The sequence below is a fragment of the Vombatus ursinus genome, unplaced genomic scaffold, assembly GCF_900497805.2.
Source record: "Vombatus ursinus unplaced genomic scaffold, bare-nosed wombat genome assembly UNPS02014841.1, whole genome shotgun sequence".
Classification (NCBI taxonomy): domain Eukaryota; kingdom Metazoa; phylum Chordata; class Mammalia; order Diprotodontia; family Vombatidae; genus Vombatus; species Vombatus ursinus.
In genome coordinates this window covers 16,941,885-16,958,062 of record NW_020954619.1, presented here as the reverse complement: position 1 = coordinate 16,958,062, position 16,178 = coordinate 16,941,885, and the positions used below count along the sequence as shown (strand labels likewise).

General features: G+C 36.7%; 1 protein-coding gene across 8 annotated transcripts in view; it reads left to right on the top strand.

The window, feature by feature from the left end:
• PLCB4 (phospholipase C beta 4) overlaps positions 1-16,178 on the top strand; it is a 473,095-nt gene that overhangs the window by 336,099 nt on the left and 120,818 nt on the right. For all 8 annotated transcript variants that reach the window (XM_027840353.1, XM_027840351.1, XM_027840358.1 and 5 more), the window contains 2 exons: positions 12,605-12,684; positions 13,820-13,873. In XM_027840353.1, coding sequence (XP_027696154.1) covers positions 12,605-12,684; positions 13,820-13,873 — 134 coding nt within the window. The remainder of the gene's footprint in view (positions 1-12,604; positions 12,685-13,819; positions 13,874-16,178) is intronic.

Here is a 16,178-nt window from a genome sequence, read left to right as displayed (position 1 = left end):
CACAAAACTGTGTTCAGTGCCTTGGAAAACAGAAATTTGTTCTTTTATTTCAACCATGACCCTCATATTTACAAAGTAATGCAGACAGTTCTTCACCCAGTATAGAGGTGGACTGTCTTATTAGTTGAAATGTCTTTACCAAATGTCTTTACTTCATCATTCAAAACTATAAATGTCATATTTCTCTGAGTTTTTCAGGTAAAGGGATTTACAGAATTAACTTGTTTCATTTTCAACTTCCCATATTAAATCTGTAAAAATAGCTTTGTTAATAATGGAGAAATGAGTCAGTATTGTCTTATATTCATCAGCTTTTAATGCCTTGTCCTTCTTTCAGTAGATGATAACCCCCTTGCTAAATAACAATAATTACTCATTTGTTTTATTGCTAGGTTCAATTTGGAAGCCATTCATTAAATTGCCTTGTTTTTCATGGCCCTGAAACTAGACAAAATTGTGAAGTAGATGAAGCTGCTTTTCTAGCTTCCCACCATCCCTTTTAGGCTCTCCTGAATCTGCTGAGCCTCCTCTTCCTTGATGTCTTCCAGGTTCTTACCCCACTTATTCTGTTTTCCATTTAGCTCCCCAGAAGCCTCCAATCTAGTGTTACTAGATTATCCTCTCTTTTCTGTCCCTCTTTCTTTATCAAAACTACTATCCCCTTAGATCTCAGCTAAATTAGTTGTTAGGAAATTAATTGATTCAGGTTTGAATGCTCAATAAATACTTAATATATTGCCCGTGGTTATTTGTGTTTTTAACATCTTACTCACTCATTCAACAGAATCTTAGAGTTAAAAAAGACCTCATCTAACTCTTCCCAAAATCATATCTGGCAGTTCATTTCAGTTCAACAGGTACTAAATGCTTACTGTATGCAAGGCACTATTAGCAATACAGAATGAAAGCTATCAAATGGCCCTTGTCCTCAAGGAGTATAGTATATTCCGTAGCATTTAAGTAACATAACAAGACTATCTGTGATTAACAGTCCAAAGGAGGAAGATGGACAATAAATGCTAAAATAATTAGGGAAAAAAGGATAAGATCAATATATGTACCATAATGGAAGCAGTTAAGTAGCCTTGAATAGAGCAGGGGACTTAGAGTTAGGAAGGCTCGAGTTCAAATCCTGTTTCAGATGCTTACTTGCTAACCTCTCAGCCTCAGTTTCCTCATCTATAAAATGGGAATAATAATAACACCTACATCGCAGGATTGTTATGAGGGTCAAATATGGAAATAACATATTTCAAGTGTTTTGCAAAGATCTAAATGTCATCTATTAGCATTACTTTTTAATAACATTATTATTAAAGTAAGAAAGGAGGGCCTCCTGGAAGACATGAGGTTGATCTGGGATATGAAAGATGAGTAAAATTTAGATGAGTGGAGAGGAGAGGATAAAACATTCTACACAGGGGAAAAGGTCCATGGACCATGGACCATGAAGAAATAACAAAGAAACCATTCTTATGAGAGCAGAGAGTTTGTACTGGGTGATAGTGGAAAGCTTTGAATGACAGCCTAAGGAGTTTAGAATTTAGCTAGGCTACTACTAGATGAGTGTCTCCCCTAAGCATATGAAGACTTCCCCTGGAAGAATGGGTGGATGAGAACAATTTGTTTCAATGCCCATGAAGGCAGATGAAGTGGGCACTTTAGAGCTTGGTCAGACATCAGAAAAACCAAGGTAATCCACAGCATCCTGGACCATCGCCAACTTTCCTAACTTTTGTTCTGCACCTGGATTTCAGTGACTCTGAAAGAGAGTGAGGTTGATGACTTTGTACAACTCTGCCTCACTGTAATCCAATTCACACACAAGTCAAGACATGATTCCGTGAGGTCATTGGTCCTCTTTGAAAACAAAGGATCAACAACATTAACAACAAGCAGTAAGCTACTAGGAGATTCTAGAAAGTCTTGAATGGGAGGAGGAAGTTGCATGTCCCTGAAATTACATTTTAGGGACATGCATGTAAGCAGTATATTGCAGGAGAACAGTTAAGAGGTTGTTGAAATTGTCCACATGTGGGATGATGAAGGCTCAGAGTAGGACAGTGGCAGTGGAGATGGAAAAGAGCAGACAAATATGAATAACATTAAGGAATATACTCACAGGGTAAAGGAGAGAAAATAAAGAATGTTTCCAATATTTTTCAGTTCCAGTGATTAAGAGAATTAGTAATATATCTAAGGGAAATAAAACGTTTGGAAAGGGAAGCTGTTCCAGGCAGAAAATGGTATTCCCAACAATATGACTATAAGAATTGAAGAACTGTAGATAATGTGTACATGGAAAGTAAGTTGAGAGCACTGTTGAAATAAAGATTAAGAAAATGAATGTGAGATGGGGAGAAAATTTGGAACTCAAAATCTTTTGGAAAAAATTTTAAAAAAATAAAGCATAGGAAAAATGAAAAGAAAAAACAGTTTCTCTGGGGTAACTCTAATGATTGTAGGGTATCAGGTGGGGAGTCATTCAATTCATCTCAAAAACATTTATTAAACATTTACTATATTCTGGGCATTGTGATTCAAACTGAAATACAAAGTACATATTTACATACGTGTTGTCTCCTTCATTAAAATGTAAGCTCCTTGAGGGTAGAGACCCAAAAAAAAAGAAGAAAGAAAGCTTATATAATAAATCCTATACATTGTGTTGATAAATAGATAGATAGATAGATAGATAGATAGATAGATAGATAGATAGATAGATAGATAGATAGAAAGAAAGAAAATGAATGAGGGCCACGCCTTGAAGAATTCCTCCTTAATGGCACTTAACTAACAGAACAAGGCTACTTGAGATTGTACTGCCAGAGAGACAGTACCTGATGTGGACAATCACTGCTCTAGGAATTCAGACTCCAAAAATAATGATGATTGTATATTGTTCACATTTATATAGTATTTTAAGGTTTATAAAATACTTTTGCAATAGTACTGTAAGTACTATAAATACAGCAATAATAATTATTGTTGTTGTTATTATTCCCCACTTTCTGGATGAGAAGAAACTGAGACTCACTGAGGTTAACTCATTTGCTCAAGGTCACATCAAGTATCACCTATATTCTGCCCATATGCAAGGTCATCCCTTTTCATTATCATCTCCCTTACTGTCACCTCATTTTATATACCTTTTTATTTGTTTTCTTCTTTTGAGAACTCAGAGTGAAAATAAATCTGGATGTACAATTCTTCCTCTAAATTAACTACATTCATTCTGAAGTAAATCTGGTTCTTCAAAATCCTCACTCAAACCCTGAACTAGCCTAGAAGAGCTTTTACAACTCTTTCCAACGGGTAAATCCATCTGCATCAGGAAACAGATTTCACTCAGCATATATGAAGTGAGGAATATTCCACAGTCAGCTCACTCTGACAATCATTAGCTTTGAATAGCTTTTGTGTCTTCAGCAATCATTTTTCCAAAGTCATTGTAAACTTTTGAATGGGCAATATTTAAATTACTGACATTATGAAGGTAATAGCATCCATTGTCCTTGATGACTCCTTGACAAAGCTAGCAATGCTAATCCTGAAGGTAGAATACAAAACCAGGAGAGGTTGCCTTGTCCTTGTTGGCCATTCTCTTCTCCTCAGTGTTTGAGAAAGAAAATAAAGATATTTACTATTTGGCTTCTTCTTTCAAGTTTTCCACTTCAGTTTTGGAAAGTTTGTGAGAGTTGACACTGTGTTCTAGTGTTGAAGAAATTGAGAGTTTCCCATGGTTTTTCCTCACTAAAGCCCATTATAGGTTTTAGTTCCCTTGGTTTTTAAATCAGTTCTCCATCCTTCATTGTATGCTCATTAGTTCACTCTTGGATTATAGATTTATATAACTGGCTTTTCTGAGGTGATCTGCTAGCTATTTTTTTATACATGTGTTGATCTGGAAGTTGCTTCTGATTTTTGTGAAAACTTAGCTCTTGGGACAGCTAAGTGGCGCAGTGAATAGAGCTCTGGCCTTGGAGTTAGGAGGACCTGAGTTCAAATCAAGCCTCAGACACTTAACACTTACTAGCTGTGTGACCCTGGGTAAATCACTTAACCCCAATCGCCTCACCAAAAACAAAAACAAACAAACAAAAAAAAAAGCTTAGCTCTTTATGTTGTCACTTATTTTGGGAATGGATTTGACTGATTCAGAAAAGCAATCCAATGCAGTCCAATCCAATGAGCCTTTATTATATCTGCTTTATACAAGGTGTGGTGTTACAGACCCAAAACAAGAAAGTGATCTCTGCCTATAAGGAGTTAAAATGCTACTGGGGAAATACGACATGTAAGCAAATACTGGTCTTAGAGTCAGAAAGACCCGAGTTCAGATAATACCTCAGACCTTCACCAGCTGTGTAACCCTGGACAAGTCACTTCACCTCTCTGTGCCTCCATTTCTTCATCTGTAAAAATGGGGATAATAGCATTTACCTTGCAGGGTTGTTGTGATAATCAAAGGAGATAAATCTCTAAAATGCTGTGTAGTTACTAGCAATGATGATGTTGAAAAAGGGAAGGGAGCACTGAGATGAAGAGAATATTTTCCCAAAGGGCATGGTACCTCTAGGATGAATCTTATACTAGGTGTTTTAAGAGTTGGAGGTGAAAAGAGAGGAAATTTCAGGCTTAAGGGCAACTAAGTGGCACAATGGATAGAGTGTCAGGCCTAGACTCAGGAAGACCTGATTTCAAATTTGGCCTCAGACACTTAACTAGCTGTGTGCTCTTGGGCAAGTCACTTAACCCTGTTTGCCTCAGTTTCCCCATCTGCAAAATAAGCTGGAAAAGGAAATGGAAAACCACTCCAGTATCTTTGCCAAGAAAACCCCAAATGGGGTCATGAAGAGTTGGATGTGACTGAAAATGACTGAACAACAAAAAGAAGGCCAAGTTCAAGGAATGATAATTAGGGCAGTGTAGATAGATTCTAGTGTATCCAGAGAGAAAGAGTGTACAGGAAGCCTAGAAAGCAAAGCCAGGGCCAGATTGTGAATGGCTTTAAATGCCAAGCTAAGGAGTTTGTATTTTATTGTGGAAGTAAGATTGAAGAAGTAGTATGGCAGGTGTGGAGTTAGAGGCCCAGGATTCAGATCCTGACCCCAGCTCATACTGCCTTTGTGACCTTCACTACTCTGTAAAATGCGGGGTTTGGATTACATTGTTTGTGAGGCCCCTTACAGCTCAGTGAAGTTTCCTGGGCAAGGGAGGAACAGGATCAGAACTGTGCTTCATCCTGGACATTAGAGGTATAAACTCTCCATGTTGCCATGTGAAGCTAGTGCTGAGAACACACCACTGGAATATACATGAATCCAGTCCGACTTCAGACTTAAGATCTTAGAAAATAGACTGTGAGCTTTCCATATATTGAACTGACTTAGATGCGATGATTTTCCCAAGTTGAAATTCACTTTCATCATCCACATATTGCTTGTTGTTCATTTAATTCTTATACAAATGATATGCCATCTGAAAAAAAATCTTGGCTCACCAGCAAGAATAACTCTTGAAAATAATACTAATTCTTCACATGTATATCACTCTTAAAGGTTCAAAAGAGGCAGGCGGCTGGCTCAGTGGATAAAGCTTTCTAAAAGCACAGTAGTCTGGTGAGGTATAGGTAGCAAATTTATCACTGAGTTACAAAGTGACACAGGGTTCCCTGTGGATAAAATCAAGAAGACTTGAGTTCAAATCTGGTTTCGGACACTTACTAGCTGTGTGACCCTGTGCAAGCCACTTAACTCTCTTTGCCTTAATCCCCTAGAGAAGGAAATGTCAAACCACTCCAGTACCTTTGCCAAGAAAAGCCCATATGAAGTCACAAAGAGTTGGACATGAAAGAATGACCGAACAACAAAAACAAGAGGTTTAAAAAGTCATTTCCTTGTGACAGTCCTGTGAAGTAGGTGTCAAAGATGGAAGATATTTTAAAGTCTATCTAGTACAACCCCTTTGCTTATTTTTTTTAAGAGGAGGCCACAGAGGGTTAAAAAGGTTAGGTGAGTTGCCCCTGGTTACAGAACTAGTGAGTATCTGAGGGTAAATCTGAACCCAGGATTTCTGACTCTTAAGTCCATGGCTCTGTCCACTGCATTACTCGGTGCTTAATTGTAGCTTTGAGAAATTATATATAAGAGATGATTCTACCCTCCATCAGTGGAATAGATCCACATAAAATACCAGCACTGTGGTCAGCCTAACAGGTAATTTTCCACTTGAAAACTGAACCAAAGACTCTTTTGGTTTGATAAGAGCTATCTCAATTTTATGTTTCATAGGTAGAAGACCATTTCTGCATTTCTCAGAATTTACCTAGTGTTAGCCTCTACCTTGGAGGCAAGTTTAAATGGAAACTGCCTTAACACAAAGTAACACGACAATGTAGGTGTAAACTGCTCTTGTGCATAGAACTTAGTCCTAGTTAGCTGTGGCCTGTGGAAGGCTATGTAGGTAGGACAAACAGAACAAGGTCTTTATTCCGTCTCTTCTGTAATCATGATCATAGCTGACAAGGCAGAGAAGTCGAATCTCATGGTCCCTCAACATTTATTTCATGTGTATATTTGAACTGTTCTGCTGGAAGAGTTGAGTACAGGTGTTCTTGATTATGTTAAATGAGAATACTTTATTGAAATAACCATCATTGAAAATCTTGGGATAGCTAAGTGGTACAGTGAATAGAGATCCAGGCCTAGAGTCAGGAAGACCTGAGTTCAAATCCAACCTTAGACACTTACTAGTTTTGTGACCCTGGGCATTTCACTTAACTGTCTGCTTCAGTTTCCTCATCTGTAAAATGATCTGGTGAAGAAAATGGCAAACCACTCCAGGATCTTTGCCAAGAAAATTCCAAATGAGGTCATGAAGAGGTGGAGACAACTGAAATGACTGAACAACAACTATATACGTATATATCTACACACATATTCTACACACACACATACATATACATACATACATACATACATACATATATATAGTCTTGGGCATAGCCCAATACGTTGCAACTTTTTATTATAGTTAAAAGATTGCTTTCTAAAAGCACAATAGTCTGGTGAGATGTAGGTAGCAAATTTATCACTGACTTACAAAGTTATATTGGGTTCCCTGTGGCTAAAATATCAGACATGGTATATCCAATCCAATAAAAGTGCATTAAATGTGTACTATGTGCCAGGCACTGTGCTGTGTGCTGGGGATATGATTGATAAAAAAGAGAGACACTTCCTATTCTCAAGGATGTTAGAATGGGGAGAGAGAGAGAGAAGGGGTACTCCATATAGAGGCATCTTGTTCCATGGAGTTGAAACCAGATAGGGAAGCAGAATAATAAGTAGCATTTATTTAGTGCCTACTATGTGCCATGCATTGTGCTAAAGAGCTTTACAAACATTATTTCATGTACTCCTCACAACAAATCTGGGAAGTGCTATTTTAGTAAACCAAGGCAGACAAAAGTTAAATGACTTACCCAGGATCATTACCCAGTAAGTGCCTGAGGCTGGGTTTGAACTCAGGTCTTCCTATTTTCATGCTCAGAACTCTATCTACTATGCTACCTAGCTACCTAGTGATGTAATTGGTTAGTGATTTAATTGGTAAAGGGATTTCCCAGATGGGGAAACTCCCTCAACCAATGCATATTAGCACCTGTTCTCTAGCTTTCTGGGCTTAGGTCACTAGGGCACTGAGAGATTAAGCAACTTGCCTGGAGTCACACAGCCAGTTCATATCAGAGGCAGCATTTGAACCTATGTCTTCCTGACTCCAAGGCTGACTCTCTAATTAGAAGGCAATTTAAGGACTTTCTCTAGTAATGTAATTCCCTTAGCTTCCACATAGGAAATAGCAAAGGGAGTTCCTCAGAACACCAGGCCAGAATTTTTTGCTCATGTATGCATTATCTAACCACAGAGGGAAGAGTTAAGATTGAAACTGTGGCAAGGCTGTCACTGTCTGCTACAGTCCAAGTCAAGGACTACAGGAGATAAACTTGGGGCCATTTTTAAAAAATAAGCCTTTTCAACCTTTCATTCTCTTTTTCCTTCATTCCAGGCATTTTCTAGTGCCAAAGAAACATGAATTCGATGACTTTGAGTTATTCATTCATCCAAAGTGCACTGTGTGTGTTCCTAAGAAGGTAGCCCTTGCCCTCAAGGAGTGTATAGTCTAGTAGGGTATATGATATGAGCAAGGTTAATTAAGACTTCCTGGAGGCCCCAAATTAGGATCCCAGGGTTTTCCATTCCTAGAGTCTGGAAGCCACACTCCCCCATCAAAGGTCAGAAGAACACCTTGAGACTCAATCTAATGTAGGTACAATCCAGAAAACAAAAAAACACCACCAACATTTCTGCCTGTTGAATCCTACCAATTAAAACAACAACAACGACGACGACAATGACAATGACGACTGAAATGCCACCTTCAAAAAACTCATGTTCTCTCAGTCATTTATAATTTTTCTCCTCAGACCTTAAAAAAACTTATAAACATTGTTAATTGTAATTATATGTATTTGAGTATTTTCTTTCTACTAGGCCATAAGCTCCACGAGAAGAGAATTTGTGCCAATGTAGTAGAAACAACACTAGATTTCAAAGCAAAAGACTTGAATTTCAGTCCAGTAATAGCTAAGAAGCTAGTTAGATGTGTGACCTTCAGCAAATCCCTTAGTCTTCCCATATGAAGAGGTGGGTATTTGTATTATCCCCTCAAAGACTTGTTGAGAAGAAAGTGTTTTGTAAGCTTTAAACCTCTGCACAAGTTGTCCCAAAAGTGTTATTGTAGTTTTAAACTATTGAATTTATTTAAGCTATTGCAGCTTAAAACCTGCATTAAGATTTTTGGGATACTCTGTATGTGTTAGTCTTACTTAAACTCCAAATTTCCTCTTCATCTAGTCGTGTTCTGCCTGCAGGATATGATTCATACATGTTTGTTAAATGAATGAATAGATATTAAAAAAAAGGTGATTAGTTTATGGGAGGTCCAAATAAAGCACCATATTTTAGTAATTTGGTTCAAATCTTGTTAGCATCATTTATCGTAGAATCCACTCTGATACCACAAAGAACAAAACAGCCAATTCTCAGAGTTGTTACTGAGGATTAATGAGACATGTCTGTTAAGGCTTTGTTTGTAGAGAGGAATTTAAGTGAAAAGTAGAGACAGAAAGATAATTTAGACCAAAAAAAAAAAAAAACATGAGGAGAAAAGGGGAGTTTTTCCCCATATAAATTATTTTGCTGATCTATATCATCAGAATTAACTATGTTATGTCTTAGCTTTCCATTTCACTCAACCCAATCAAAGTCAGAAGCCAAGCACTAAACCCTGCTTAGATCCTATTAATGCAGCATTACTCTCCTGCAGATGTGAATACCTGGCAACCTTTAAGACTAATTGTCTAAGTGCCATGTAGCGGTTTCTACGACATTCCATTAAAACAGTCTGCAAATGCAGGTGATTCACATCTTTGCTTATTTTCAGAAATTCCAAAGTGACATCTGTGTGAAAATTTCATGTTTCTGTGAGTCCGGAAAGCAAAAATTGTTTGTTATTCATTTCACTAACAGTATGACATTGGCACAAAACACTAAGGTTCTACTGACATCTGCTGGCATTTCACCAGATTATTTTTGGAGAAAGAAAGAAAGCAAAGAATCCAACAATTTGTTAAGTTTTCATTATTATTTACTTTCTGAATTAGGTTTCACATTCATTTGACAAGAGATGGGGGGAGGGACTACAATGAAGATGATTTGAAGAGATTGTGATAGACCATCTCAAAGTCTATATAACATGATCTACATGAAACAGAACTTCACAGGAAAACGGGACATCTGGTTTTCTTGTTCTAGGATCTTTTCATTGGTTCTGATGCAATAGAGTTGCTGTGTGACCTTGGAAAGTCACTTTTCTGGGCCTCAGTTTCACCAGCTGAGGGCAAAGACTCATATACGACTTCATCTTTGCATACCCAATACTCAGCATTGAGTAGGCATTTAACAAATATTTGTTTAATTGAACTATATCAGTAAAAATGAAAAGCTTGAATCAGATCAGTGGGACCCCATATCTTGAGAATATTGATGTCTATCTTGTTATATCCTCCTCAGCCACAAAGTAGAGGAGACATTGCTGAATTAAAAGATCTATAAAATCTCCTCCAGCTGTTCTGAAGTTACCTAGCCACTTCATGTTAGAATGAATTAGATTCCATAGTTAAAATACACAGAATAGTTAGAAAAGGGTTTTTTAGGGGAGGAGGGGAAGGATAGGTAGCTATCTTCAAATATTTGAAGAGCTGACCTGTGAAAGAAAGAAGAATTAGATTTATTCTGTTTGGCACCATAGATGTCAGCTATAAAGAAGTAAATTTGACTTAAAAAATAGAAAACATTTTACCAACAATTACAGTTATCCAAAAGTAGGATGGGATGCTTTGGGAGAGAATAAGTTTCCTCTCAATGGTAGTTTTCAAACAAAATCTGGACAATCATTTCTCAGGTCTGTTGTAGGGATAATTCTCTTTTATTAAGACACTGGACTATATGACCACTAAGGTCTTCCAACCACTGAAGTTCTGTGATTCTAGGATTTTTTTAAAAGTACATTCAAAACCTAGCCCTGTGTCCATTTGAGTGTTAACTAATATTTTATGTTGCTGTTGTTCCGTCATTTTCAGTCATGTCCAACTCTTTATCACCTCATTTGGGGTTTTCTTGGCACAGATACTGGATTGATTTGCCATTTCTTTCTTCAGTTCATTTTACAGATGAGGAAACTGAGGCCAGCAGGTTTAAGTAACTTCCTGGAGGTCACATAGCTAGTGTCTGAGCCCAGATTTGAACTCATGAATATGAGTCCTTCTGACTCCAGGCCCGACAGTTTATCCGCTGCATCACCTAGCTACCCACTATATGAGTGGCTAAATTGGAAGGAACAGAAAGAACAAGTAAATGAACTCAAAACTTGGAAAATTGAAAAAAGAAACTGGCAGATTTATTTATTTTAGTTTTGGAAGCTGCAACATACCTCTAAATTAAGAAGAAATTTATCTCTTTTACTACTGAACAGATCATGCAGGCTTTTTATATAGAATGTGGGGAAGCTTCATGGGCCTGTGGTTAGTGAGGTCAATAAGGGAGGATTCGCTGGTCCTGAGTGAGGTGTTTGACATAGGAAGTGAAGTTTGATGATAAACACCTTGAGACTGTTTTGTCTTTTATTTATTTCTCCTATCTCATAATCCAAACGACTGTGTGTGGTTTGTTCAGGCTCTCCATCCTGTTTAGCATGAGTGCTTCTCTGTCCATACACCATGACTTTTTGGGTTGTCATTTAAGATTCTCAAGGTGTCTGATGTAGTAGTCCCTTTTGTAAGTCTGATCAGAAGAAAATGCCTCCTGTATATCCCTCATCTTCCCTCAAAATGATGCTAGTAGTGGTATGTTTAAAAAAGAAAAGAAAAGAAACATGAGTACTTTTCTGTACCGATGCCTCATCTCCTCACTGATGATTATTCCAGTAACTTTGTTAGGGGCTCGGAGGTCTTGCCCACAAATAATTTGCATATTTCAAGTCATGATAGATTTAAAACGTTTTCCTCTTGTGAAGGTAGAATAATGACTGTTCATATTGTGTACCGTTGAAAATGATCTCCGTGGGCTTGGGCCATGATCCACTTTAATCCATAACCCATGTCCACTTGACTAAATAACATTTTATTAAGGGATATATTCTTTCCCTAGGCTCACATGTGTGGCTTCCCTTGACGTCAGTAGGAGCCACGTGCATGAGCCTAAAGGCAAAAGTTGGCTTTGGCTCCTAGATTGGCACTTATTAGTATAATGGTCTACATAGATCAAATCTCTTTAAGGCCATACATAACCTTTCCACTGTTTTCTTTGTAAATCTCTGAGGTAATGGCTGAACTGCTGCTAAAGACTAAATCCTAATACAGAAAGTATGTAAGCACTGAGTTCTATTAGCTCCTAGGCATCCTCATAAACACTAGAATATTTTTCATTTTAAGACTTCTGGGAAAGAAAGGCAGGTAGATTATGCAACAGATTGCTAGATTAGGATGAAATCCCATAACAAATTTGGTCTGCCTCTGAGTTTTAAGGAATTACTCATTTTCTAAACTGGGAATATTTAAATATGCCATCACTTATGGTACAATATTGTTTAGGAATTACTGAAATTGCCAACAACTGAATAAAGAAGGTCTTGTACTTATTCAAGCTTTAAAGAGAGGAGCTAATAAATCTATCAGAGGGCAGCTTTCCATTATTGGTGACCTACTGTTTAATGATGGTATAGATCCCACAATTATCTGGCTGGAAAGAATGAAAACCATAACCTCTGTTTATTAAAGAATGAAATATGAAAGTGCAAAATGTAAAAGGGGGAGTTGGAGGCAAGGGATTATAGAAGTGTTGTTTAAGTTAGTTTCTGCGAAGTAGAAAAAAAGGTCTTCTTTTAGGACAAAAATCATAAAAATCAAATAAAAATTAAATCACTTAATTTTTTTCTCTAGGGTTCCCTCATTAAGTTTATTTTCATTTTCTTTTTCTTCCAGCAATGGGTAGAAGGGTTAAGAGCCATCATACATAATTTTAGAGCTAACAATGTTAGTCCAATGACATGCCTCAAGAAACAGTGAGTACTTTTTCTGATTATTTCTTTTAAAATTGAGAATGTTATTTATCATACACATATGTGTAATATAGGCATATGTTGAGAGAGAGAAAGACAGAGAGAGAGATGCATCTGTGTTTGTTTTTGGTTGTCATCACATAGATGGTCAAAGTTAGAAATAAGATGATCTTTTATATCTAACCTGAGTCCTGTTCCCCTTCTCTATCCATACCTAAACCATGAAAGTGGAATTAACTAATATGATGGTTATATATTAGCATTATAAGGGAATATTTTGACATCATAAGCTTTTTTACCTGGCCTAAGCACTTCTGTGCAGCACATATGAAACCTTGAAAAGGGGCGATGTTCGGTGTCTAGAGAACAGTTAAGAAAACTTACTCACCCAGAATTTTCTGGGAGTTTCTTACAGCTCTTTGGTACATGTGTAAGCTTTTTCTAGTTCCTTCTGATGACTGTGTCTCAATACCTAGGAACAGGTCTTTATACACGATCCAGCTCTTTTCTACTTGCAACTAATGGGAAATTGGAGCCTTGGAAAAGACAAACTATCAGAATGCACATTGCTGGCACCTTCTTGTTTGACAAAGCATGAGTTAGGTCAATCCCTTGGCCCTTTGCCCTATCTCTGTTGCTACCCTGCTAATCCTTAACCTTGTGTCCCCCCCCCCCCCCACCTTCCACCTTCTCTATTCACAAGCTGCCAAGCTGAGTAAGGTTTCTCATTACAGAGAATCAAAGATGTTCCGCCACTCTGACAATGGCATCTGAGAGAGATTTGCTGCCATCCTAGACCTCTAGCAGAGCTAGGAAACTTTATAGAGAAGTCAATTTAATGCTAGAGCTTAGCTGCTCAATTGTACTAACAATGATCCACGTTGGTATGATGAAATAGAAAACTCCAAGAAAATGATGATCTGCTAAACAGACTGTCATAATGAATGCTGTTTAATGGGAATGCCAAATTCTCTGATTAATCTATAGGATTTAATTTTAATCTTTCCATTTCAAAGTAAATGAGTTTCTTTGAATAAGCATTCAATTATTTACTGTTTATTTTTCACAATAACACAAGAGTAAATAGATTGATATTAGTTTCCCAAAGAAACAATTAACCATTTTTTCTGAATTTCAGCTGGATGAAATTGGCATTTATGACAAACACAAATGGTAAAATTCCAGTAAGGAGGTAAGTAAATAATTTATGTATACCATCTCTCACTATTTTTACTAGCCTATTGTTAGGATCCTAAGAGTTAGGATGTTAGGTAATACCTTACCTAGGCTGGTATTAAGATGGGTGTGTCTATAGCCACACTTTGTTCTCTAGCAAATCAGAGCATCTCAGAACTGTCTTCTCTTTATATACTTATCATAAAAACTACTTATGAAAATTCACTCCATTCTTTCTAGAATGTTATCTTCAGACTAGAATGGAAGAGTAAAATCCAAACTGTAATGAGAATAAGGAGCACAGGAAATCTGACTTCATTTCAAACTTCAAAGAACTTGCTTTAATAGGACTTAGACTTTTTTGTCCTTCAGCACAAAGAGTGTTCATCTCTTTTCTCTGTGTTGACATTGAAGGTAGTGATAGAGGTGTGGAGATGACTTTAAGCTTGGATGTTAGGGATAGCTCTTATCCAAATCACCTGGGCATCTTTTTTTATTTATTTTTATTAGAACAAATTGGTAGCTATAGAAAGTTGTTTGTGTCCAGGACAACCAAATTTCAGAGTAATGTTTTTATTTCAAATCCTAGAATTAACTGTTACCCATGTAACCCACCCACTGTTCTCATAGTTCCCCCAACTGAAGATGATCCATTAAGGTAATCTACTAGAAGGAGAATCCTAGAACTGGCCTAATTTTTATTGATGAGCCTTCTGATAACAAGTAGAATAAATAATGGTATTTAAATTTTAAAATTTACATATCTGTCCACCCTGGAAAAAATGACAGACTGGTGAATGTATAAAACTTAATTTTTATGATTAGTGGTTCAACATATCACAATACATATTTTAGTAAAATTTCATAGCTATATTATTCCCATGAAGCTAGCCATGGCTCTCTCAGATTGTACCAAATAAAAGAGCCCATTCCATATGCAAGTTCAGAAAGGCCCAAGAATCCTAGCTCCTTCCAAATTTCTACACCTTATTGCATTGTTGAATAAAATATTTTACCAAATAAACTTCATAACCCACAACACCATCAGTCTCCTTGTGTATTTTAGCCCTGAGTCAGAAGGCTCATTTCTAGGGGTGAATAGGAACAAAGAGTGATAAAATCTGAGTGTTGGAAAGGAATTTAGCGATCATCAAAACTGGTGTAATCATTTTACAAATGAGGAAACTAGAATTCAGTAAGATCAAATGACTTGTTTGAAGTATTACAATTAATAGAAGAGCAAATTAGGTGGGGGCATTATTTGCCTTTTATTTTCCTCAAGGCATTTATTACCCCTGTCTACTTCTAGGCCCCCTCTGTACAAGTAGATCTGGGTCCAACTTACTCCATTCTGTTCATAACACCACCAACAATGGAACTCTGCTGTCTTCGTAAACCTTTGCCCACATCGCACAATCCCATTCCTATTGAGGCCATTCATATAGCATCCTGATTCTTAGTTTTAAAAAATGCATATGTATAGATAGATATTCTATATTCGTACACATGCATACATATATATACACACACATTTGTATACATACACACATATATACACATATGTGTGTGTTTTTTAGTTTTTCTACCACCTCCACTTCCCGATATATAACTCCCACACAGAGAGGCATAACATGAAAAAATATTTTAAAAAAAAAGGCAGCATAGCAAAACTAACCTGCATATTAACTGAAAACAACAGTAAATGAAGTATTCCAGGATCATAGTCCTTGACCTCTATAAAGAAGAAAAGAAGAAAAGAAGATGTTTTCTCATATCTCTCCTTCAGGACCAAATTTGGCCCTTGTAATTACACAGCATTCATTTTCAATTTTGGTTGTTTTTCTTTCTGTTTACATTATTCTGATCATTGAATATGTTGTTTTTCTGGTTCTCCTTACTTCAGTTTGCATTGGTTTGTCATTCTGTGCTCTCTGTATATTCATATTCCTTGTTTCTTACATTATTGTATTATTCTATTAAATTCATGTACCAGAATCTGTTTAGCTATCCCTTAGTTCATGGACATCTACTTTGTATATGGTTCTTTGCTACTAAGGAAAATATTGCTGTAAATATTTTATGTGTATATGTATATTTGTATACATATACAATATACATTTTTGTATGTAGACATATGTGTTTGATTATAGTGTCATATTTTTGTATATATGTATTGTATATAAGGGCATATGGTATGTTTCTGAATATCATTGACCTCCTTGGAGTGTATATATGGCAGTGGGATCACTAAGTCAAAGGAACAACCCTGAATTTTTTTTTATGTGTAAGAATTATATTAGCATTATTCCCATGTTTTTACT